Source organism: Anser cygnoides, chromosome 5 (assembly GCF_040182565.1).
Source record: "Anser cygnoides isolate HZ-2024a breed goose chromosome 5, Taihu_goose_T2T_genome, whole genome shotgun sequence".
Classification (NCBI taxonomy): Eukaryota; Metazoa; Chordata; class Aves; order Anseriformes; family Anatidae; genus Anser; species Anser cygnoides.
In genome coordinates this window covers 5,237,990-5,262,716 of record NC_089877.1, presented here as the reverse complement: position 1 = coordinate 5,262,716, position 24,727 = coordinate 5,237,990, and the positions used below count along the sequence as shown (strand labels likewise).

General features: G+C 36.3%; 1 protein-coding gene across 29 annotated transcripts in view; it reads left to right on the top strand.

Moving 5' to 3' along the window:
- Positions 1–24,727, top strand: part of SOX6 (SRY-box transcription factor 6) — a 415,066-nt gene that overhangs the window by 190,712 nt on the left and 199,627 nt on the right. For all 29 annotated transcript variants that reach the window (XM_066997629.1, XM_066997630.1, XM_066997638.1 and 26 more), the window contains one exon: positions 4,848–5,058. In XM_066997629.1, coding sequence (XP_066853730.1) covers positions 4,848–5,058 — 211 coding nt within the window. The remainder of the gene's footprint in view (positions 1–4,847; positions 5,059–24,727) is intronic.

The following is a 24,727-nucleotide window of genomic DNA, read 5'->3' as shown; positions in this document are numbered from 1 at the left end:
TGCAATACCCCTATGTATTCCGGTATGGGCATAAACGGTTGTTCTACAATTACCCAATAACTTTGTTAGTGAGAGGATAATTTTATAAGTCTAGCAAAAGTATGGGACCCTGAGCAATCCACAGCAGATGTCACTTTGGATCAAGCTGAGAAGGACCCACTTTGCTACGCTATCTGTCGTGATACTTTTGCCAAGAACAACACTTTTTTAGGACTAAACTCAACATTTTACAAACATGTTCTTTTCTTAAATTTCTTTTTTTCTATGCGTTTCTTATTGGAAGTAAAATATGCTTCTTGCTTCAGCAGGGTATATTCTTTTGATACTGCCACTTTATTAGTAAGTCAATATTGTTTTATTTCTTGTTTGGAAATTAATTCTAATGTAGTCAGGAAAAAAAAAAGATAGGGTTTGCTGTGAATGAATTTCAGCAATGTTGGGTGAAAAATGTTGTGTGGTAAATATTTTATCCATAGGTAGTATGTTTGCTATTTACCTTATTTTATTTTATTTTGCTTTTTACCTCTCCTAACATAGGAATCACAGAAATCAGTAAGAATAGCATACCTCAGAAAATGCACTTTTTAAAGGTACTGTCATGAGTTGAAGATATCATTTCAGTTTTAGATTTAAAAAGACTTTTAGTAGGAGTATGTGGATTTTAAACAGAGAATACAGGGACGTCCCAGTTGTCTAATGTCTTATGTAGATGTGGGATGAATCTGGGCACCAGATTATGTCCAGGTAAATTAAGCGGATATTCATATCACTCAGATATTTTCTGGCCTATTTTCCTGTCATCAGTTATGCTGAGAAAAGTGGGAAAAGTGAGAAAAGTGTATGGAGAATTTTCATATGTGTTGATGGATTGCTTAGCTGGGTTTTGCAGAATGAAAGCATTTGAGTTGATATTGGCTAGACATTTTACTTAGCTGTACCTCTTCTTCTGTGCTTTTGGGAAAAATAAAACAAAACAAAACGAAAACACACATATGAAAAATACCTTTGGTAGCATCCTTTCTTTCCAAGCTTCAGGTCAAATGAAATGGAGCAGTCTCATTATGTAAAAGGTGGCTTCAATAAGCTTCTCAAGAATAGGATCTCTTCTGTTATTGAATCCTTCATATTATAAACAAATAAACAAAAGCCAAACAACCCAGGTTTCCCTTTCCTAACCATGAATTTATTTTCTTATTCTATGGTAATAAGCATAGTGGTCCTTTTCCATTCTGGATTCCAGATTTTCTAGTGATAGTACTTTACGCATTAAAGCAAGAGAAGCAATAAACAGCTTGTGGAGAAGAGCTACTCCCAGACAAACATATACAATCTACTAGTCTCTTTTCTGAGGATTCCCGGGCCATAGGGATGTTTTTCCAGTTACATTAGGAGGTATGCTGCTTTTCAGTGTCCATTCAGATGAATTTGTGATAGCCAGGCCTACATCTTATGTATGTCATGGTCCCACTTTTGGTCGTGCACGTGAGTGCTGGGACATAAGTTGGTCCATGAAAGATTATTTGATTCACCAAGGAAATTAAAATCCCTCATAACTTTGCTGTAACTTTTATTTGATTTTGAACAAACGGAAGGTTGCAGTAACACCTATAGGGTCACCTTTTTAGAGACAATATAATGGAAATTGCCCTATTGTTTTTTGGTATATCTGGTTTGCCATGAATGTGAAATTAGTATAACCTGTTGATGTGATTGGAATAAAAAAGAAAGCTGCCAACAGTAGATACATAAGAGTAAGAGTATCTATTCTGATTGGGTAGCTATAAAATTCCTTCTGAAGCCTTTTTAATGTTTCATTTTTGCTACATTTTATTTGTAGATTTTTCACAAATTTATCTAGAATCATAGAATACATGGAAATTGTTTTGTTTCTTGTAGATACTTGTGCATGCAGCTGATTTATATTTTTCTAGCTGAGTTCTGCTATTATTAGATAAAGTATTTACACTGGACTGGTCTACAGTTTTTCCATTTGCCCATTTAAACCCTTGAATGACTTTCAGTTTGTGCAGTTCTTCTGTTAAATCACCTGCCACTCTTTTTTAACCATTTCTGATTTCAGAAAAAATGGGGCTCAGAAAGTCATCCTTGCTGGGTTTCTTAGGAGTGCCAATTCACATAACACACCTCAAATATAACAGCCATTTAGTGATCCCAATGCTACAGCTGCAGAGCCAAACAGAACAGAAAATAGCAGGGATACCTTTTGCCTTTTTTTTTTTTTTTATTCTACATTTTAATTACCCACAAAAGTGACAATATAATATACTGTTAGTTGAGCAGATCCTCATTCTTTCTGAGATTATCATTTGGCCTCAATTCCGTAAATGTTCATTATTTTTGTGGTGTTTAAACTTGACTTGTCTTCATTAGGGACATTTCAGTCTTTGGGGCAAGAAAAAGAAGTGTATGTGTGCTTCCTAATGAAGGCAGAGTTTGGAGAGTCTTGCATTATCAATGAAGGAACATTGTGCTGCACCATGTATGCATCCAGATCAGAGAGAGGATAGGTTTTCAGGAGGAAGAACATTCAGTCAATTCTACTTGCTCCACAGAGTAGCCTTATCTTCCTTTCTCCAGCCTAAACAATGGATTTAGTGTTCCTCACTGAGGGCATGATTAAAAAACTCCATTGAGCCTGATGGATATGCTTCATGTACTGTAAGAGGATGTTGGTTTCCTGAGAACTAAGTCCTTTCAAATTACTAAGATGCTCTCATGCTGTAGTCTTCAGAGGCATAAAATGCCATGTTATATGGTGTTAATTCATTGAGGAAACATATAGAAAATTCAAGTTTTATATTTGAAAAATGTTAGAAGATGCTTTTTTCATCTCCACTGTAACTTAGAATAAGGTTTAAGAATAGTTTCCAAAAACTACCTTGCATTATTGAAGTTAAACCTTCCTTTTCTAAGGGCAACTAAATAAATTGAGATCTGTACCAAGTCATCTAAGCTATCATTGTTCTGTGTGATATCTGAGTTTTTAATGAATACAACTGGATGGGATGACAAATTCTTTAATGCTTGACAGCTGAAAAAATTAAGTTAAAGATTTTGTTCCATGTCACCTGTCTGGGGTTATGTAATTTCTTTCACTACTGCTGTGTTGACAAGAGTGCTGCTACTGCTCAGATACTACAGCATTGTCTTCTAGTTTTTTGTTTTAGCGAATAAATGCATTTTCAACATCACTAGCAAATACTTCCTCCTTCCTGAACAGCAATAATAGTGCTGTGCAGATCATATACTGCTGTGCTTGATGACGATTTGTCACCACCGCCTTCTGTGCAGTCCGCAGCCCTTAGTTACCACACTTGCTCATTGTTCGTGAGCTCCTTCTGCAATATTGCACAGCCACTTCATAATCTGTTCAAGACTGAAGCAAAGATTTATGTATGTCATTATTGCCAATGGTTAATGCTTTCTAGTCCATCTTTCTTCAGACCTTGTTTCACCTGGGACTTTTCCCAACACATGTTTCTTCAGCGCTCTGTAGATGGGTATTCTCAGCTCATAGAAGAATAAGAATATTATTGTTTCTAGGGAACACTATGTGTTGGGAGAATGATTTTTGATAGAACTATTGATTTGTCTCTTAATTCTTAAATATATTGCTGCTATTATTATTAGTCTTTAATTTCAATTAAAGTCTGTTTTAGGACATTTAATATATTCACTGACAATACTAGGCTTTCTATAAACAAAAAAGTTTGATTTTTTTTTACCCCAGTTTTTTTAGCATTCCTAGTCTGATATTATTAAAAATTGTAATTAGAATAATTTTGGAAAGAAAACTGTGTGAGAAATTCCTGTGGTTGAGCTTTTAAGGGCAAATTGAAGAACTTGTGCTGTTTTTAGCTGAAAGAGTGGAAGCAGAGATGCAGCAAATGCCTGTGGTTGGGAGGATAAGGAGTCTGAGGCAGAGAAGTTCATGTAGGGCTCAACTGTTCGGTGATATTGCAAAACTGACGAGACTTGGACATTACTGGTTGCTTTTTTATGCTTTTCTGTTTAGTTTATAGCTCAAATACTATGTTATCTATTGTAAAGGGAGGTGAACCTGTTTTCCTTCTCTTTTTTTTTGGCTATGTAACTTCTTTCTATTTTTGGCCGTAAAAATACATTTTCTGATGCATGTAGTCCTGCTACAGCACACGTGACTTATTCTGTCACAAACTCATCTGTTTTTTCATTCTTGTCCATATTAGTCTGGAAAATATCATCTACTTTTGTATATTAGAACCAATATAACCTTCATTCTTTAAGAAGAGTATATGATCTAAAGAGCAGTAAATGAGCACAGATAGACACGTACCACGAGCCTCGTTTAACTGTTAAGTATATTCAAATGATTTTCCTTGCTTTTCAGTCATTCCCTAACTCTTCTTGAAATTTTAAATTTTGTTGTTTTCTGTTACCTTAGGATCCATCCAAAAAGTATTTGTCCTTGCCTGTGTTTTCTCTCTCAGTGCTTTCTGTAATGCCCTTACTTAAGACACTAAAGAAAACTGCAAAATCTGAACACGTTCATTGAAAAAATGTTGAAGTGGCTTGTTTCTGACAAGCAAAATCCTTGATGAGTATCTCAGGTATGAAATACAATAGGCAGAAGCCTGGAGAGGACTGGCTTTAAGGAAAAAAGAGATTCCTGTCAAGCACTGAGACTGAGAAATTCAAATCATAATGCATGTTTTAGAAAATGGAGGATACATGTAGCATCGTTAGCATGACAAACTAATAAATACTGCTTTCAACTGCAACCTGTTTAAGATCCTTCTGATATAAGAGAGTAGCTTATATTTTGACATTATGTTGTTTCTTTGCAGGAATCAGAGAGTAATAAGTTATGCTCCATATATTCCTTCCGAAATACCTCTACCTCACCACACAAGCCCGACGAAGGAAGTCGTGACCGCACTGAGCTAATGACCAGTGTTAATTTTGGAACGCCAGAGCGCCGCAAAGGAAGCCTTGCAGATGTGGTGGACACACTGAAGCAGAAGAAACTAGAAGAAATGACCAGGACTGAGCAAGAGGGTATGTGTTGGATAAGACTTATACAGTTTCCCCACCCCCTACAAATTTTATGGCATAAGGAATGTGTTGGGTATCAAGAGCCAGCAAACTGCATAATTGGCAAAGACTAAGATAAAGTTATTCACGGGTTACCATGGCAATGGTAGTTTGAGATCCATTAGGGATTTTAGACCAATATGTCTGTTTTATAAAACTTTCTAAATTGTGTTGGTTGTCTGTAAGTAGAAGCAAGAATGTTGGTTTAGATGAAAACACTTACTTGAGAGGTTATGATGAATTCTTAACTGGTTGTAGAGTTGTGAGGGATGTTTTTCAGTGGTATTTGATCTTTTTCTTCCAAAGACAAATGTTTATTTTAAACAATAGGAATGAATAAAACATGAACTCTTTTATTGTGCCTTAGAAATTTTCATCAGTTTTCACCTGAATGACCCAGTATCTGTGTCCAGGAGAATGGGAAACAGCTTTGAGTGTGAAGAGTACCTAGTTCTGACCTATATATCTAGATCTGCAGCCGAAGAAATCTTTTTATTTTTATTTTTTCTTTTTTACAGTCTGCTCAGATATTGTTACATCTGTTAAAAGAGAGATAAAAATGAGGACAAACCTTGGAGCTGTAAGGCAGTTTATATATTCAGTCCTTATTCCGATATTCTCATCAACTTTGCTAAGATGTTTTTCTTGGTAGATACTAAACCGAATTGGAGAATGAGTTCATCAGCATATATGTGCACAAGGTCAGGGCCCAACATGAAATTCTCTCACCATGTCAAGTAGAATGAAGTCTTATTTGCTTCTGCAACAATATCTTATGGTCTGTGAGTTCATACATGAGTTTGAACCAGGGAAGGTGTAGGAGCAAAAGGCTCTGAAATAGATATACAAATACGAAGGCATCTGTGGGGATTCTGTTATTTTACCAGTGTTGTTTTGTGGCATTAGAAATATCCCAGGAGGAATATTAGTAGTGTAATAGATCCACAAGGCACTGGCACTGTGTGATCTCTCTTTTTTCTTTGAAATATGAATGAGTTCAGTATGATCTCAGCTATCCTCAGCTTCATGATCTGGTCACAGCCTTCAAATGGTGCATGTTAGGATCCGTTGGCTTCACTTGGTGAAGCAGATTTCACTACTTGATACTGAAACAATAATATGTTTAAATATGGAATGAAATCATGTAGGGATGAAAGTATGCTTTCAAATTTCTTGGCACAATTGTTAAATGCCAGCACATAGATAAATGTGTTCTATAGGTGTCCTTTCTGAAGCTGGTGAAACATCTCTAAAGAGAGAACGTCCCAGATTCTTTACTACCATCTGTCTGTTTTCAGCTGTAAAGATCACTCTTTTAAAAATTGCTTTCTTAGATTTGGTGGTTAGACTGGGAAAACTATTTTAAATGTTACTTTGGCAAAGTTGTTTTTTACAGTCAGTAACAGTCGTTCAACACTCCATGCTAATCAAAGGTCTTGGCTCATACTTTGCTGCGGGTGTATACAAGTTGCTGTTAATTATAGTGACACCACTGCTAAAACTTCTCCAGGGGTGTACTGAATGGTGTGCTAATAAAAATGTGCATCAAAAGCTTTAAAAAGAGTATCATAGTAAGGATTCAAGCATTTTGTAGCTTATTTTCGTTGAGAGTTTTCTGCACTTCCTTAGTATTAGTATACGCTAGATGATTTAAGAGAGGTATGTGCACAGCAAAGAGGTCCCTTTCACTGAGTCTAAGCCTTCCATGCTGTATATTCTCACCAGCTGTGACATAAAGGTCATTTCTGATCTATAAAATAGTCCTGCCTCTTTTGGGACACTTTATACTGGAAAACTATTCTAAATTCTCTCTGTAAGTTCAAAGGTAATTGACTGTGTCTACATGTTAAGTTCTTCTAAATCTATCAAGTATTTTCAGTAGAAAACAACCCTCAATCGCTCCAGATAATTATTGAAAGTCTGACTGGTACTATATAAGCTAATGTGGAAAAATAATAATACAAAGATTGGAAATTCTTCAGAATTTTATGCTTAGGTAATACAGTGGTTTTAAAGTTTTGTGTAGATAGAAATACCAAAATTCTTGTCACAGATTTGAATACCTATTTCAGTATTTAGAAGTTTCTCTGAATTAAAAAGAAGCAAGCTCTCCATACTTGTTTGATTATCATAAAATAACATTTTAAAAATAATTCCTATTTTATGATTCTAATCTTTGTTGTGACTGGGTGCTGCAACTGACTCTGCACTGAGTCAGTTGGAGAAATGAGGTCTGAGCTTATGAATATGTTTTTGCCATCTAACAGTCTATTTTAAACTAGCTAATTAATAGCCTAATTGCACATATATCATATATGATGCTCTTCAACACCTATCATTTAAAATGGGTTCATCTGGGGTTCTCTTCTTTAAATGGTATGGTGTCTTGATCAGTCACAAAATTGCTTACCCAAATTGAAAAACACCTGCTGATTTTTAGAGCAAATAGATAACATAATATAATTGATTTAATGAAGGTAATGGGGAACAAATATCTATTGCTGCTGTATAATACTGCGTAAGTTTTGTGGGGCTTGAAATCCTGTATCACTCCTTTGAATAAATGACTAGTTTGTGTTAGCATTTTACAGGGAGGAGCTCCATGAATATAGATGTAGCTGTGGGAAATGGGCTAACCTGAGGTCATATGTCAAGTTAATTGTACAGTTAGAAGTGGAATAAAGAAGTCAAGAATTCCAGTCATCTGCTCTAACCTCTGTGCGAGTACGGTAACAAGTCTCTTTCACAGTAATTATTGGAACTTTCTAGTCCATCTATAGTATCTGAATTTGAGTAATATGAATTGCTGGTGTCAAATACGTAAATATTTTGCAGTACACCTTCAAGTGCTAGGTATCTCTTATGCTTGTATATTCTGCTTGAGGTCTCTGCTGTAGCTCGTAATATTGGAAAAAGAAATACATACTGAAAGACTTTATTGTGTCTAAACAGATATATTTAATCAGGGTCCTTTAGCTTCTGAAAATAAGTTGTCTAATGAGAATTTCATCTGAGCAGCTGTGACTGAGGAGGTCAGCAGGCATTGCCTAAGAGAATATGGCCCAGCTGGTTAAATCTGGTTGTTGTAGTGATTTAAATGGTCAAGTGCTGCTTGTAATCCAGGACCGTCTGTTTGTAAAGGAAAGAGTGAGTGCTTCAGCATAATGTACAGCTGTTTTAATCTCTCTTTAATAATAGTGCTTCAGCCAGTGTCATGTCTTGTGAACATGAGCGCCTCATACAGGGTTGAATATACGTTAGGTCAGTTTCCAGCATTATTTGTAGTTTGAATGAAAACTACCTACATCACAGGATAAACAACATTGTTTGACTTCATGGTCCAGTATTGTCATGCTTTTTACATTAAAACATTCCCATATCCTAATTTGTAATGAGTTGGAAATGAGAAAATTGATGAGAAAATTCTAACCGTAAGAAAAAAAATGCTACAAATATTTAGGGTTAATTTGAGTATGTAAAGACTTTGCTGACATGTGTTCTCGTAAGATAGAAGAGGTCAGAAATGAACAGGTGTCTAATTTAATCAACAACACTAGACTCTAAAGCCTTTTGGATAACTTCAATATATTTCTCTTCTGTTTTTCTGTAAGAAGAATGATTGTTTTGCTGGTCTTTTTCCTTGGAAGTATCCTCCAGTAAAATCTTTACAGATTCAAATGAAGAGCGTGTGTGAGATAGTATGGTCAGACTGCTGCTCTCCCTTTCTACACACCTTCAGTGAAAGATGTTTCTTTCAGAATATTGCTTATATTACTTTTGCGTGACAGATTTACATTGCCAGGCTGCCTGGACTCTAGACTGAGAATTGGCTTCCAGACAACTATCCCACTGTACTTCATCATAAGCCTCTACGAGCAATAATTAGTAGTACATATCTTGTCTGTAGCTAGGAGAGCAGATTTCCCCCTTTCAGATCTGGAATGCTAGGTTGGCAGGTCAGCTGGCACTTCTGGGCTGGAAACTGGGCATGTCATTTCTGCTAAGTGCTAAGCCCTCATTACTCTGGGCCTGGATTCCTAATTCACTTTTGACCTTGATTCTCTGCAATGTATACAGTATCATTTTTCAACCAAGCTCAGCTCAGAATTCTAGCACAAGCTTTTTATAAACTGCTTCCCATTCTTGTTTCCTCCTTGAAGACCATAGTTGAACATTCAGAGAGATCAAAGATATTTACGTATGCAAGTTGGAATAATGAACATCTATATAAAGAGCAGTATATTCATAAATTCCCATCTATTCTGTGTCATGTGCACCTGTTTGTACTGTCTCTCCATGGATGGACATATGTAACTCACACAGATACATAATACGTCTGAAGATGGCTAAATTAAAAATTAAGGATTCATATGTAATATTCATTTTATATGCAATAGGGAAAACCTTGCTACAGTACTCTGTAGTAGTGGTTTCATTTTTTTTCTGTTTTCCTGTGCTTTTTTTTTTTTTCCTCCTTTGAGCTTCATTAGTTAATAATAATTGAAGGGTTTCTTTTATATTAACTTAAACTAGATTAACATTTCCCCCCAAAATCTTTGTCATGTCAGTAAGGACAGTATGCTCAGGTTTTGCATGCACAAATATGTACAGATTTCCTGTTGACTTCATTGAGAAATAAAAAAAACCTATCACATACTGTGTTTTATAACTGGATATCGATAAACCATTTGAGCTGTCATTTTATGCAGGTTTTTTATTTTCTATCAGAACCTGTGTGTGCTCTATCATATTAACTGAATGAAGAGTTTCAATTTTGTATTTTTTGTTTGAAGCCTCCCCTAGCTGAGAACAGACTGAGTTCAGGCATGTACTCTTGTTTTCTTGTATACTTTGAAGCATATAATCTTTGAGGGCTTTATGTGTCAGGAGTTCTCTTCTGTGGATCAAGTCTAGAAGTGAGCTATTGTGGTCCATGAATATTTTTAAATGTTTTTCAGAAGTTCTGTTGATTTAATTCAAATTATCTGTCTTGAGGTGTGATCTACAACCACACTTTCCACTGAAGAAGGCATAGTCCCTGGTTGTCCTAATGCACCTGGCATTTATAAACCTCTGTCTTTATTATCCAGTTCTCTTGGTGCCTAGAGATATTTTTTGTTTGTTTGTTTCAGGGTTTTAAAAGTGTTCCTGGGATTTTGTATTAGGATTATTCAAATGAATCGTTATATGTGTGTGTGTTTATATATATATATATATGCTCTATTTTTTTTTTTTGTGATAAATTACTATTACTGTTCTATTTTTTGTAATACCTATGAAATACTGAAATACTGTGAAAAGGCAACAGGGATTCCTCTCAGCTAGAAACAAACCCTTTAGATGTGAAAAAAAATACACCTTCTTCAAAGTCTTTTCATCTCCTTTGGTAAACCTTGCCATATCTTCTTGGTACCAGGCTCATTATGCTTCTTTTTTCTTCTTTAATTATTAAAAATCATATTTGGTTAGCAACTTTGCAATTGGTTATGTATATAGAGAAATGCAATGCATACCGCTTAACTTGATTTTTCTGTCAGAAGCTGTGTGTAGCAGCATCTGGGTCCTGACTGGGGCCCAGGAATTCTTCTGTTAAACTCCAAACATGCTTTCAAAAGGTCCCTGCCCCAAAGTCCATGCAATGAATGGATGAGTCAGATTGGGTTAGAGGAGGGAGATGCGGCACATTTTCCTAAACGGTTGCTTTTGCTTACCTCTCTACCATATAATTAGATGCAACTCCCTCTCTCTCTCTTCTCATTCAGCGATGTTTGTAAAATCACACTTGTCACTCCTTTTTCACACAATTTATGTTTCTGTTTTAGAAAAAATATATTCCTTTGTTCATGTAATATTTAGGGAAGCTTTATGGATTTAAAAATTTCTAGTAGTTCATTTATTGAAATGTGCTGCTAATTTCAGTGCCTTAATAGGTTAAAGTAATTTGGGAACATTACTGCAAAGAAAGTGGTTTCTAAGGTTAGTTCCCTGGTAACTAAAAGATGATGCAGCCTACTTCCTTTCTATCTGAGTTGCTTGCTTTTTCAATCAAAAATTTATTCTTGTTTGAAGCAGAAATAACTTCAAGGAACTTGCTTTAATGACATTTATAACCCAATATATGTTTAGGTCACTTTTTCTTCCAAAGGCAGATACAGCTTTTGTAATCTCACACTATCTGGTCATTAATACTTTGTCTCATATTTTTATTTATCCTTCTAGGTATGTGAGAATATATGCATTTTTGACTATGTCCTGTCTTATATCCTTCAAGTCTTTCAGAGTACTGCTTCATGATTAAATGTTATATCAGAGATTTTATTTAAGAAATTGGAACATATTGTCATCCTTCCACCTTCACTTTTATTATCTGGCTGTCTACAATATAGTCCTGCTCAGTGCTGTAGCATTTGAGTACCTGGTCATTAATCACAGACTGTGTGTGGATTCAGTATAATAATTCTTCAGCATTTTTCAGCATGTCTCATGCTACATTTGAAAGTTTCCTTTTGGTTTTCTTTGCTCACAAAATTTGATTGTGACACAGAAATGGGGAACAGAGCAGGCTTTTACATAGGTAATATGAAGAATGAGATCTGTATGAGTAAATCAGTAGATGATGGAGACCATCTTTTTTGTTAAAAGCTATTACAGTTTTCATGTCCCTTCAGTTTGTAGTCCTAATTCAGGATCATTAACAAAAACGTGGTGAGTGTGATGGTAGCATTTTTCATAACAAGATCTGCTAGAAGTCGAATGGAGATAGCCACATGTGAACCTGTCAGGTCAAAACAAACCTTGGTTGCTATCAGGCAGTATCTAGATGTAAGATCTATGGCATTTTGTTAAGATTCTACTTTTATGGAAGTTCTGTCTCCTGGTACAGGTTGTTTTCTTGTTGAAGATTTGTACCTCTGCACCTCTACAAAACTGTTGCTTTTGCTAATTCACAGAACTGATCATAGCTTGAATCCTAATGTGGGGAGAGTCTGAAATCCAGGTCTCAATTTTGAAGACTGGGACATCCCTTTTAGCTAACTTCTAAGTCTCTAAAGTATTTTTGGGCATATTTTCTATCGCCGTTTTTAGATGTTCCCATTTCATTAGGGAAATGTCTTTATTCTGCCGAGTATCTGAGATGAGTAAAATCATTTTCATTAGTACAGATGGACTTTCAGCATTTCCTCATTGTCTCTGAACTTGAGTTACAAGCTAGTCTTGTAGACAGGCACAGATTAAACTGAAACAGGCTGGGATCTTCTCAATGCCAGCATCTGCTGGCCATTACAACCAGTTTCTCCCCAGTGATTGTATTTTCCAATGTCCTTCAGGACTCAGCTCATCTTTTCCTTTAATCCCACTGTACCTCTCAATCCTGGACACGATTTAATTAATTTTTTTACTGTGTGATAAATTGTCTCATTGTTACATTTTATATAATTTTCTACAGTATGCTTATCCACCTTTTTGTCTCCTTTTAAGATGTGGTGTAAGTTCTGCTATGTTTACACTCTTTGTATGTTATGAGAATCATGAAGACATTATAAAGAAACATAGCTAAGAGACAACTTTTTCCTTTGGACCATAAGAAAGGCAAGTCCAATATGAATGGGTACAAATAACATTGGGCTCTGTGATGAAGAATGCAAGCGATTAAATAGCTGTAAAAATATGGCAAGTTGCTTCAGTTGCGTGATCTTGGCAGCAGATAAATAAATTCAGACTCCATTGGTTTCTGATGTACTGTGACATAGGCGTTATGATCAGATCATGCTTTAAAATAGGAATTGAACTACTTTTCCTAGTCATCAGATTAACAGTAGGGACTAGATAGCAATGCTTCCCTTCCTTATGTTGCCAAGGTAAACATAAAAAAAAAAAAGAGGAAAAGGTAGGACTCGGACATGGCCGATCTTGTATGTCATTGTCTTTTCAAGTTCTGGAGGGTGAATGACCTCAGATTTCTTTGGTGATGAACTTTAGTTTTAGTTAGTCTTATTTACTTTGCCATTCCTGCTGTTTTGCAGCCAGGTCTAAAAGTGCTTTAAGTGCTTGTGACTGGGGTAATGAATGAAAATTTCTTTCCAGCACTGAGAGTATTGCATTAGACTGAATAGTCACCTTACTTGTAAAAGCACTATTAGAGAGGGGCAGCTGTAAGTAAGGATAACGATTTGTGTCCAGTGCTTATTTACTGAAAAGTGTAAATGTATTATTTATTGAGAGCTCTCCAGACAGTGCTTGTCAGAATAAAAATGTCAACTCTAAGCAAAATGTTATAATACATAATAAAAATGCTAGGTATGCACTTTAGAGATACAGCTAATTAGATCTGCTTTTCTTAAATGACAGTAAAAATGCTCAGCAGCATATACATTTTAAATGCTGATATATATATTTTTTTGTTTTCCTATACCGTATTTGGTTTACATACCTTATCATTACTTAAAAATAATTTTGACAACTTTATTTGGTTGCCGTAAGAGAGACAGAGGCACTTGCTATCTGTCTGCACAAGACAGATACATGTTCAGACTGTCTTGTTCATCTACCGGAGAGCGCGCCTCTCTCATCTCTGTGCTTTAGTCTGCAACTCCAAGATGCCACTTCCATGAGGGAAACCTGCCTCCGGTGGAAACAATAAACAGTTCCTAAGATTATTCTTTAGCCATGCTAATTAACCTCAAACTAATATTATGTTAAGGAGACTAAATCCATTCAATGTCAGTGTTACTTCTGTGTAATATTAAATGCAAGTAAGTGTTAGGAGAAAAAGAAAAAAAAAAACCTTTATTTTTTTTGTCCATGTAAAATAATTATACAATTTCAGTATTTTTAGATGCCTTTATTTTCACTGAAATTTCTAATGGGAAAAATTGGAACTTATGAAAATAGAGATCTGGAGTGTTTTATAATGTGAGGGAGGAAATTAGATTTTGAATTTATCATTTTTTGTAAAAAGAGTAAATGTAAGAACTTTGTAAGAACTGCTCAGTTCAGCATAATAAAATTTAAGATGCTGTCATTAAAAGCAGCTTTCTTTTTTGAAGTATATTGGCCAATCCGTGAAAGTTCCCTCTTGTGATCACTTCAGTGGCAATGTATGCATGTTCCTGCACCCAGTTCGCTGTCGTTTCCCAGAGCAGGAGAACCAGAGGACAGCTGAGGAAGGAAGGTGGGTCCAGACACCACTCAGAGCGGCATCGCCTACTGCAGGTTGCTCGGGGCCACATCCCATCAGCTTTGGAGTATCTCCATGGATGGAAATACCATGGCCACTCTGGCAACCTGTTCAATGTTTGATCGCTCTTGCAGTAAGAAAGGTTTTTCTTATGTTTAGAAGGAATATCCTGTATTTCTGTTCATGCCCATTGTCTCTTGGCCTCTTACTGGGCACCGCTGAGAAGAGTGTGGGTCCGTCTTCTTTACTCCTGCCATCAGGCATTCATAGACGTTGGTAAGATCCCCTGGAGCCTGCTCTTTTCCTGGCTAAACACTCACAGCTTGTCCGGTTTCTCCTCGTATAAGGGATGCACTGATCACTTGCTCATCTTTGTGGCCCTTTGCAGCACTCTCTCCACTACGCGTTGTACTGGGGAGCCCAGAGTTGGATGCAGCACTCTGGGTATAGCCTCAAATGTGGTTTATTTTAAGGTTCTGCAGTTCTGCATTGTACGACTGATCTGATACCCTTAAAGCCAGGAGGGGTTTGACCTGAGCTTCAGAAGTGGCAGGTCCAAGCTGTGGCTTAGTGAGACTTGCGCGTGTAATTCAAGTTCTGGCCCTGCACGGGTGCTCTCACTTCCCAGTCTGTAGCTGAAGAGAGCAAGTAAAAATCAGGAACAAAACATAATTCTGTGTTCTGAGCTACATGTTTCTATGATTCGTAAGTGTATTTTGGATTGTGATGAATCCTTTTAATCCCCGTTTATATTTAGGCATCTTCCTTATTTGCTCGTTGGCATGTTGATCTCCAAACTAAAGCAAGAGTTAATAGTTACACGTGTCAAAATTCTCCTTTTTTGGAATGTCTTCAATAACATAAAGAAGTGCTTGTGTTGCTAGAGTTCAGATTGTGAGATTCATGAAAAGAGAGTACAGTAGCCCTTGTTAAACACAGTCGTGAGGACAAGTCCTGTGTAAACATCCGCAGATAGCTCCTGTTAGCATTGCTCTGTCCCGACTAGCAGCACCCATTCTGTTGCAGTCTCGGGTCCTCCTTTAACGTGGGCTGCCAGTCAGTAAAGCCATGCCAAAATGTCTTGTTCTACAGTGTAGCATTTTGGAATGTGTCTAATAGCTGTTTTCTTTTATTAATCATAATATATTTTTAGCTTTACTTACATAGGTGCCCAGAGTTCCTGGGCACAGTGCCCTATTTATGAATGTCTGTTTATTTTCATTTTCCTTTTTATTAACTGCTTTACTTAATGCTTTACATAACCGTTTGCCATATTTTGGCGTGAAGTGATAATGCACTGCTGCCTGCTTACATTTCTAAAAGAACTGATGTGACATCACCTTCTAGAGTGAATCATGATCTTCACTGAACCTAAAAAAAAAAAAAAAAACATCTTGAATGCTCTTCTGTCTTTTATTTGTTTGAAAATGTTGAAGCAAGCAGGCTCTTTCCCTCATCTGGAGGAACTCTGAACACTCCAGTATGGAGAGCCTGCAAGGGCATCAAAAAATTGGAGAGCCCTGCAGTGAATTTCTTGTTAGTCTCACACCTTAAGATTGAATTCTGCTTGCATTTGTAATGATGTTGTATGTGCTAGGGGATATGCATGCAGACAGGGTTCTGCTCTTTCTACTCTCTCTTCAAATTTACCTGCGTTTTTGATGTTTAAAACAGCTCTGGTTCTCCGCATAGGTTTTAGCATTCCTTATCGTATCTTAAATATGTAACAAGCAGATTACTTTTAAATATTTACAGTGAAACAAAAACTAACACATTGGGCAGAGGTTTGTTAAAATGTCAGAAGAACTTGCCATAGTGAAAAATAAATATTGAACCACTTTTATTCCAAAGGTGACTATTAATTTCAGTGGAATTACTGCAGGAGTAGGATTTTTTTTCTGAAAAATATCTGTCTAGATCTTGCATCATAATTTTATTATTTTCAACAGAACTTTGAGTAGCCCTGAAGTAATTTTATAGATCAGGCATACGCATGCATTACTAATTAAAATAAGTTTCCTTTGCTTCAGTTTCCTCTGTGGACTGTGTTTTTAGCTGTTTAAATGTGGTTGTTGCAGCTTTATTAATGGGTTTTATTACATCTTCGGTTATGCAAGGAATTAAAAATGTAGCTGGAGCATGGGTTCCTCCACGTTTCAGTCTATCTGTTGCTTCTGTGTTGTTCCTGTGAACAACAGATACACTGAATGAGTAGACAGCGTATCGTGTCTGTTGCCTTTCAGTGCCTGTGTATCTGATAACACAACAGACAGTGGCCAGACATATAACCTCAAAAATCAAACCAATTCGTTAATGAACTAATAAGGCAATGTAATAAGCATCTCCATTCAGTCATTTCCCCCAGATTTTAGTTATTCCTTTTAGCAAGATTATCTAGTGCTGTATCAACAAATTATTTGATGACAATAATTTGGCTGATGAGAATACAAGGAAAAAGGCCCAATCTAATTAGCAAAGACTGTACATTAGGTGGTGAAGCATGGCTAATATTTTAGTTTTTATTGTCAAACCACAATTTGCAACTTTCTGTGGTTGGTTTTGTCTCCCCCTCCCCCTCCAAGCCCACTAAATCATGAAAAAAAGGCCAAGAAGAGACTACAGGACTTGAAACACAGTGGCCCTGAAGTGATGGGAAAATGGCCAAGATGTCACAGCTAATTTCTGACCCTGCTTTATAAGTTCTGCTGTTCCTTATTCCCCTTGTCAGTCTGTGAATCCCTGAGGCTGTACAAACTGGCCTAACATCACTCAGCTCTGGTTTTATATCCTCTTTTAATAATGTTGAGTCTATTCTGTCCAACTTTGATTCAGACAACCTGCTTGTCTTGAAAAAGTGATATATTTAATCAGTGGCTCTGTCTCCAGCATAGCTCCCACTGCGTGAGACTAGAGCCAAAGAGTAGTGCAGTGGCCTGTCACTTCTGTTTGAATAGGTAATGTGGAGCCGCTCAGCCGAAGAGACAGGAGCTGGAACTGCTTGTTAGGACACATGATCAAAAGCCACTCTCTGCTTTCTGCCAATCAAGCCTCATGTCGCCTTGTGGGGCAGACATTAAATAGATTTTTCTGCCGTACGCTGTGGGCACTTTGCCAGTTTGACATGTGAACTGTTACAAAAGATACCAGAGTTTCCACTGCTTGCTGACTGCTTTTAAATATTACCAAGCCATTGCTGTCCAAGTAGAATATTTTAAATAATGGATTATGATAAATTTCCACTACTCCTAGGCAGTCTCTTCCTGCTCCCAGCAGTTCAAAGATGCTTTTAATACCGAAACCCTAAGTTGGTTTCTGGAAACAAACAAGCAAACAAAAACTGTTGAGCGGCCCTATGGCAAATAGATCTGAACAACACGGTTATTGTCTGAGAATTCTGGTGAGTCGTCTGCTTTCACTGATGTCGTTGTGAATATTGTTTCTATTTTTGGTCTTTTAACATAATTTAATTGGATTTTCCTAGTTGAGATCATAGCACAATTTTATTATTATGTTTATTTGGAGGGATATTAAAATCGAGTTGTTTTGTAAATGAGGTTGAATTTATTTATTGTGTTTCTTGGCTGCTGGTGCAAATATAACAGTCTTGAAGTGGCTCTGTAGTTGTTTTTAGTTATACTTTCCCTTGTTTTTTTCCTCTTTGTCTATTACCCTTCATAACCACCTCAGCTCTTGTGCCCATGGCAACAACACTCAGTGGTGGAGGCTAACAAAGATGACATTTAGGCTTTGCCTAAGTAATGAATATTCTTTTGTAACTTGCAGGGCCACTGAATTTATGCCCTTTTCTAGAGGTTCCCAGTACCTAGAAAACTGCTACTATAAACGTGGTTATGCTCATGTTATCTGGATATTTGCTTCTTTGTGCTTGCGGTTGCTGATATAATATCTTTTTTTTCCTCCTTTTTATTTTTTATTTTTTGAGTAAAACATTTCTACCAAAACATACCATGGCAATCTAGTGGAACTCATTTAAACAGTGAGCTACACATAAACAGCTGCTCCTTCAATAAGCCATTCTTTATAATACCCTTATTACCTTCTAGTGTCTCAAATTCTGATTAGTCAACAGTGCTGATTACTGTATGGCATTCCACTGCCCATCTTCCTTCTGCTCAGCTGCTCATGTCTTAGCTGTTATGTGATTACAACACAACTTGTGCATTGTTTCTCCAAGTTGTTCTTCATATTGTATATCTTAAAAAAAAAAAAAAAAAAAAAAGAGAGAGAGAGCTCTTGAGGAGACGGAAACATTTATTTTGAGTCACCATAAATTCTCTGAAACTTTGCGAATTGTTTTTGTACAACTGTGATCTTCACAGTCTGTTGGCTCTGTAACTTAGCAGAAGGATGAGTAAATTCTCTAGATTTACAACAAGGATAATCTATAAATACATCTCAGTTAAAAAAAGACTTTAGAATAATGATTGTTAGTTATTGTAAAATTTGTAATGTGGTAGAGCAGGAGAGACAAAAGAGTGTTTTGCTTTTTATTTTTATTTTTGCAAAATGAAACAAAGCGCACACAGCTTTGGCCTAGCTTTGCTTTTGCGAAAATCAGGGGGTTCAAAAGTCAGTAAGGACAGAGCTAAGTGATGGCGAAGCAGTTTGGATAACCCACCATCAGTAACATGTCCTGAGTTTCGGCAAGGGGTGTAGTGGTAGATGGAAAACACAGAATGAAAATGGGAAGAGAGGACATTGTGTCCTCGGTGCTCCAGAGTTTTGCTTTTTGGTCGAAGCAGCAAACACAGAGGTTCGTTAAGGACATTAAAACTTTGTTGACTGGTTTATAGGTAAATAGTGCCATAGTGAGAAGAACACCCTTGCTGTGACTCCAAAGCCCCCCGCAGCTTCCTTTGGTGCAGCCCCTTAGAATCAAGTCCTGGTGAGTACGAAATGCTGACACACTCAAAACGCAACCCCATTAAAGGCCTTAAATCTGTCATTGTGCTCTGGAGCCTGTTCTGAAAATAGCAAAGCTCTTTTTGTAAATTAAAATCGGTGTGAATGGGAACAGATGTTGACATGCTTTACTTTATCTGCAGGGATCCCTGTCAGGGGGGAGAGGGTCAGTGAGGTTAGATGGTAGGAATTACTGCAAATGTGCAAAAGACAGAGTAGTCTAATATAGACATTGTCTTTGGCTTTATGTGGAGCTGTAATAAGAGCCAGTGGTTGCTTCTGGTGGCTGCTAAGTCTGTGTATAAGGAAAGAGGATTGTGTAATACCTTTAATTCCTTGGAGAACGCTGTCCCCTTTTCTATCTGTTTATACAAGGAGAGGGATGCTCGCCCTGCTTTTCAGAACTGCTGCACTCAGATCTGGATTCCAGGAGATCCTGCGTGACCTCAATTCTCATTTACTTTGGCATTACCTGAGCTCTCTCAGGACCTTGGGCAAGGTTCTTAGCATCTCTGAGGATCAACCTTTAGAAAGCCTATGTTCAGTCTGACATTGGGTAGTGTTTCTGGTATTTCAGCATTACTTTTTAAGATTTTGGGTGAACTCTCAGGTTGCATTAGAGTCATCATCAACTTTTAATAATTTTTGAAATAAAAAAGCATTGTATTCTGAAATGTGCAATTTATTAAACAGCTTTACAAGTCACTCTAAATAAATTCTCATTGAAGATTTTTCCTGATTAAAAAAAAATATATATAGCATAGGATGAATTTATTTATAAGAACTGTAATAGTTTCCCTCAATTCCTTTTATATTTTAGGTTACCTTATAATTTTCTAAATCTACATGAACAATAATGATCAATTTTGTCAGTATTATTCACACCTTTTATTAATTTAGCATAGATGAATAAATGTGAATGTTGTGAAGAGTTGATTGGGAATAGATTTTAAATCTGACAGTTAGATTACAGGGTACCTAAGAAAAAATGGCTCTTTCACTAGGTACCTAGTAATTTAATTCTTGTTTGAAATTATTATAATTTATTACAGTGTGTGGGTCCTAATGAATGTCTACTATTAAATGAAAAGGAGAAATTGAAATTATGAAATTCTTTTAACTTGTATCTTAAAAATCCTCTTAAACAATTCAGTAGATATTAATAAGCAATGTGCTTTTCTTTCCCTTTTATGTGAGTGCAAACAAAAACATTTTTGCCATTACAGAATGACATTAGATGAGTGCTGCTGGAGATTCTTACTTAGGTTTAAGACTGTCTTAAAATAGAATGGAATGATTTCATATGATGAAAAATATCTAAAATTTACTATCTCATTTAGACATTTAGACCTTAACATAAGAGACCTTCAGAACTTTTGGAAGGCAAATCAAAATCACTCTGTAGAAGTTTTGCCTTTGTTAGAAATGCAAACATGTGTGAGGAGAAATCAAAGCTTTTCGGCTACTAAGAGAGTCATTCATCAGGGTGAGAGAATATAATGAACATTATACATTTATTATCTTTATATCAAATTATTTTCCACTTTCATTATTGACCTCATTTTGAAAAATGGGACAACTTGGGGAAAATGGGTAGGTATTTCCAAATAAACACAAAGACTAGGCTATAGAGACATTTCAAATAAATGATGGAACACAAATTGTGAAGTACCTTCATTGAGAGGCTGAACACACATTAGGAAAGTCTTAGATACAAATTATATCAGAACATACTTCTGTAGCTGACACAAGATGAGGCCACTAGTGGGGTTATGTTGGGATTAAATCTGTTTAAAGAATACAAGGCCTCTGGTTCTGTCTGAAACATACCACTAGAACTGAAACATACCACTAGATTATGTGAGCATTATATAGGCAACTAATAAATAAATAACCATTTCAGTGGAAATTCTGGTTGTAATTACACTGTTTACAAGTCAATAGCAGTTGTGGCCATTGCAGTTTACTGGTTTCAGACTGGCTCAGGTAAAATCAGGGTTTTGCTCCTCTGTACTGTTTTTTTTTTTTTTTTTTTTTTAATCTCTTCCTGTATCTCTTACTGCAGATGATTTGTATCACTGAAACAACATGAACCAGTATCTCTCTACAAGGCAGAAAAATGTATTTCTAAGCTGAGCAAGTCACTAGAGTTGGCTGCTGCTTCTTCAACTATTTTCTTTAAGTCACAAACAATACAGTTACTCTCCTCAGTGAAGTCAATTTAGTATGAGGAATAAAATATTACCTCTGGCTACCTGTTGCTCTCTTGCAGCTGACAGATGGAGCACCAGTTGGATACTCCATTTTAAGGTAACAAGGTAGCACTGTGTGCTTGCATCCTTTGAGATGCATGTGTCTTTTCTTCTGGTAAGAGAATGTGGGATATTATGCCACTCCACATTTCCTACTGTGTTGCCAGAAAGGAAAAGAAAAGAAAAGAAAAAGCAAAAGGAAGGGGGAAAAAAGATGAGAAAAGAAAAAGAGAAGAGAGGAAAGAAAAGAAAGGAAAAGAGACAAAACTTCTTGTGAAGAAGGTGAAGAATTTTTTCATTTTCACCAAACAGATGTTTTGAAGTTCTAGAGGCTGTAGCTGAAGCCAGTATTTTCAAAAGTAACCTGGATTTGAGAATGTACTTTTTTTTTTTTTCCCTATTCAAATTACAAGGTACCCAAAAGCACTGTATTCGAAAAAGACATTAGGCACAGAATATAACTTATGTTAACCATTTGTGCTCTTTCTCACTGCACACAGTTGTGGCAGAGAATCTGATTGCGTGTGAACATTGCTATCTAGCAGATAGGATCTGTTTCATGCTACTAGTAGAAAAATAGTGACTGAACAGAATTTGTTCTTTTCAAACTTCTAAAAATACTTGGGCCTTTCTCACCAGTTAGGAATTTTTATATGTTTACTGTTCTTCACTATAACCAATTCCAGCAACTACACTGTTACAGTTTAAAAAAGAAACAAAAAAACAACAAAAAAAAACAAACCAAAACAACAACAAAAAACATGCTAAAACAGGAGCTGAAATATCTTTAATAGCAAACATTTTGAATTATAAATATGACTTATGGCTAGTGTCATGTTGATCCCCTTTCTTAGGCATATTCTGACTAAGCATATAACAGAAAATTATTTTCAGTAAAATATGTAAGTAATACGAAATTAAATTATTTACTTTATTAAACTTGTGCTTTTGGGTCTTGTTTAAACCTTAAATGAATGTGGAAATCTGAAAGAGATGAGATTAAAAGGTTTAAATAGCTCTAAAATTATATTTACATTAGTGCAATCTGTCAGTTTTAATACTAATCTGCTTTTTTAGTTGAGATTGTATTGTAAAAAACCACCCAGCGTGAGCTAAAGTAGCCCAGAATATTTGCGTGATGAAGCTTGTTTGTTCCTTTCTTAATTAGTCAGAGTTCTCAAGGAAAAGTTCAGTTCAGTGTTTCGATATTAGCTGTACTTCTTAGAAATGACCTTGTGGGGTAGAGAAGCATGGCACAGTGGCACTTTCCAGCTGTACACATGGTATCCGTCGGGGTACAATCATGCTCAGTCCCAGCACCGCAGGCTTGGACATATGTTGAGTTTTATTTCTTTCTTCTGACATTAATCCTATTCACCAGCTGTTCTGCCAGCTGCCATTCTTCAGCTTGGAGATTACATTTTGGGGGATACCAACAAACGCCTAGTTGACCAGTGTTCTCCCCACTTAGTTTAAAAATGATTGGAGTTCTGGGTGAGCATTACTCAGTCTTTTTTACTGCCTATGTCCTTAACTGTCTTTGAATTCTAGGCTTGATTTATGATCACTTTGAATACACTGCAGAAAAGCCCTCAAAAGGGCTCTGATTTCTACCATGCTGGTAAATCTGTGTGCACAGAAAAAAATAAAAAGGTTTGCAGTTAACATGCTGAAAGCTGTAATTAATGTTACATGCACTATTATGTAAACAGCATTAATTAGTGCCAAATTCTTCTGATAAAAATCATATTTTCGTCAAAAAAATGTCTTAATTTTTCATTTTCACATGTGCCTATTTTAAGAAGTTGCCTTTTTGTAAGAAACGGTTTCACTAATCTGGTTTGAGCAGACTATTAAATCTCTGTTACACTCATAACATATACTAATAAGTCGTATAGATTTCTCAGTTCATATTCCAGATGATCTGTCCATAAGCAGGATGTTAAACATCTGTAGTTTAAGCCTTCTGGGACTAACAAATGCATTAATGCTGGGAAGAAATGTGGCCTGAACAATAAGGTTACAGACCATGTGGTAAAGAAACAGCCCCGATATCATCAACTCAGCACATACGGTGCACTGTGACCGAGTTGTAATACAGCAATAAAAGAACAATGAGAGTCTTAAACTGTATCCATTTATAGCATATATTCATCACATTCTTATCAGTAAAGACCGAGAATCCCATATTCAACGTAATTATTTCATGTGGCAATTTAAAGATCTTTGTTGCACATGCTTCACAATTGAGCAAAATTGGCTATTAGCTGGATAAGGTTAAACTAAACTACAATGGTAAATATTTATTACAGGAATATTCAATTAATAACACATACTCAGCATTTCTTTGCACAGCCAGTGATTACATTCAGATCATGTAAAGCAGGCATTGGAATCATCCAACTTGGATCACACTTTAAGAAAACAGTGTATACAGTAATAAAACCCACCCACCTTGAGTCCTTTTCCCTGTTCTCTTTTGCAGAGTTATGACAATGTTCTTCTAATACAGTTATAGAATTAAAGTGTCAGTACTTAACACATGAAATATTTTTCAAGTAGGAGTTACTCTTGACTTCCATCATAGTCAAGAAAAGTTTTTTTTGGGGGAAGAAGGGAGAATCCTAAGAAATACTGCCGATGAGATGATGTTCCAGGTTCACCAGTAGTGAACCCCCTTTACTAAATATGGCCATTCTATTTATAGAAATATTCATATTTTCATTGGTGGCCAAAGCACTGCTTATAGGAAAACCTACAGGTGACTAATAGGAGTTGCTCACTAAGTGGAATAATGAATAGTATTAGGTGTCAATTAAATCAAGCTTCCCCGAGGTGCAGGTGCTCCACAATGTACTGACACATTTCAAGTAGCAGCGCCACTTCACCCATGCATATGAACAAGCACATTTGCATATTAAAAAGCTGAAAATTATTTAACTGAAGCAAAAGTCTTTTAGAGATGATGGAGGTTATTAAAACTGTTGACAAGAAAGAAGGTAATTGCCTGAAAATGAGAGATGACATTCTGCTATACACAGGGAACGTTGTTTTTGTTGTATTGTGCAGCAGTGCCTGGGTGTATAACCTATTACATTGAGATTGCTCCTATGCAATTAGACCCTTTTTGTCCTCACTTCAATAAGGCTATGATTATGAAGGATTGAAGAACACTTGGCATATTGAATGTCTGTTGTTTTTATAACTTCGTCAGAAATGACAAAACACGTTTTGTGTCCTGTTTTTTCTTTGTAGGCTTATTGATTCTGTGATTATAATA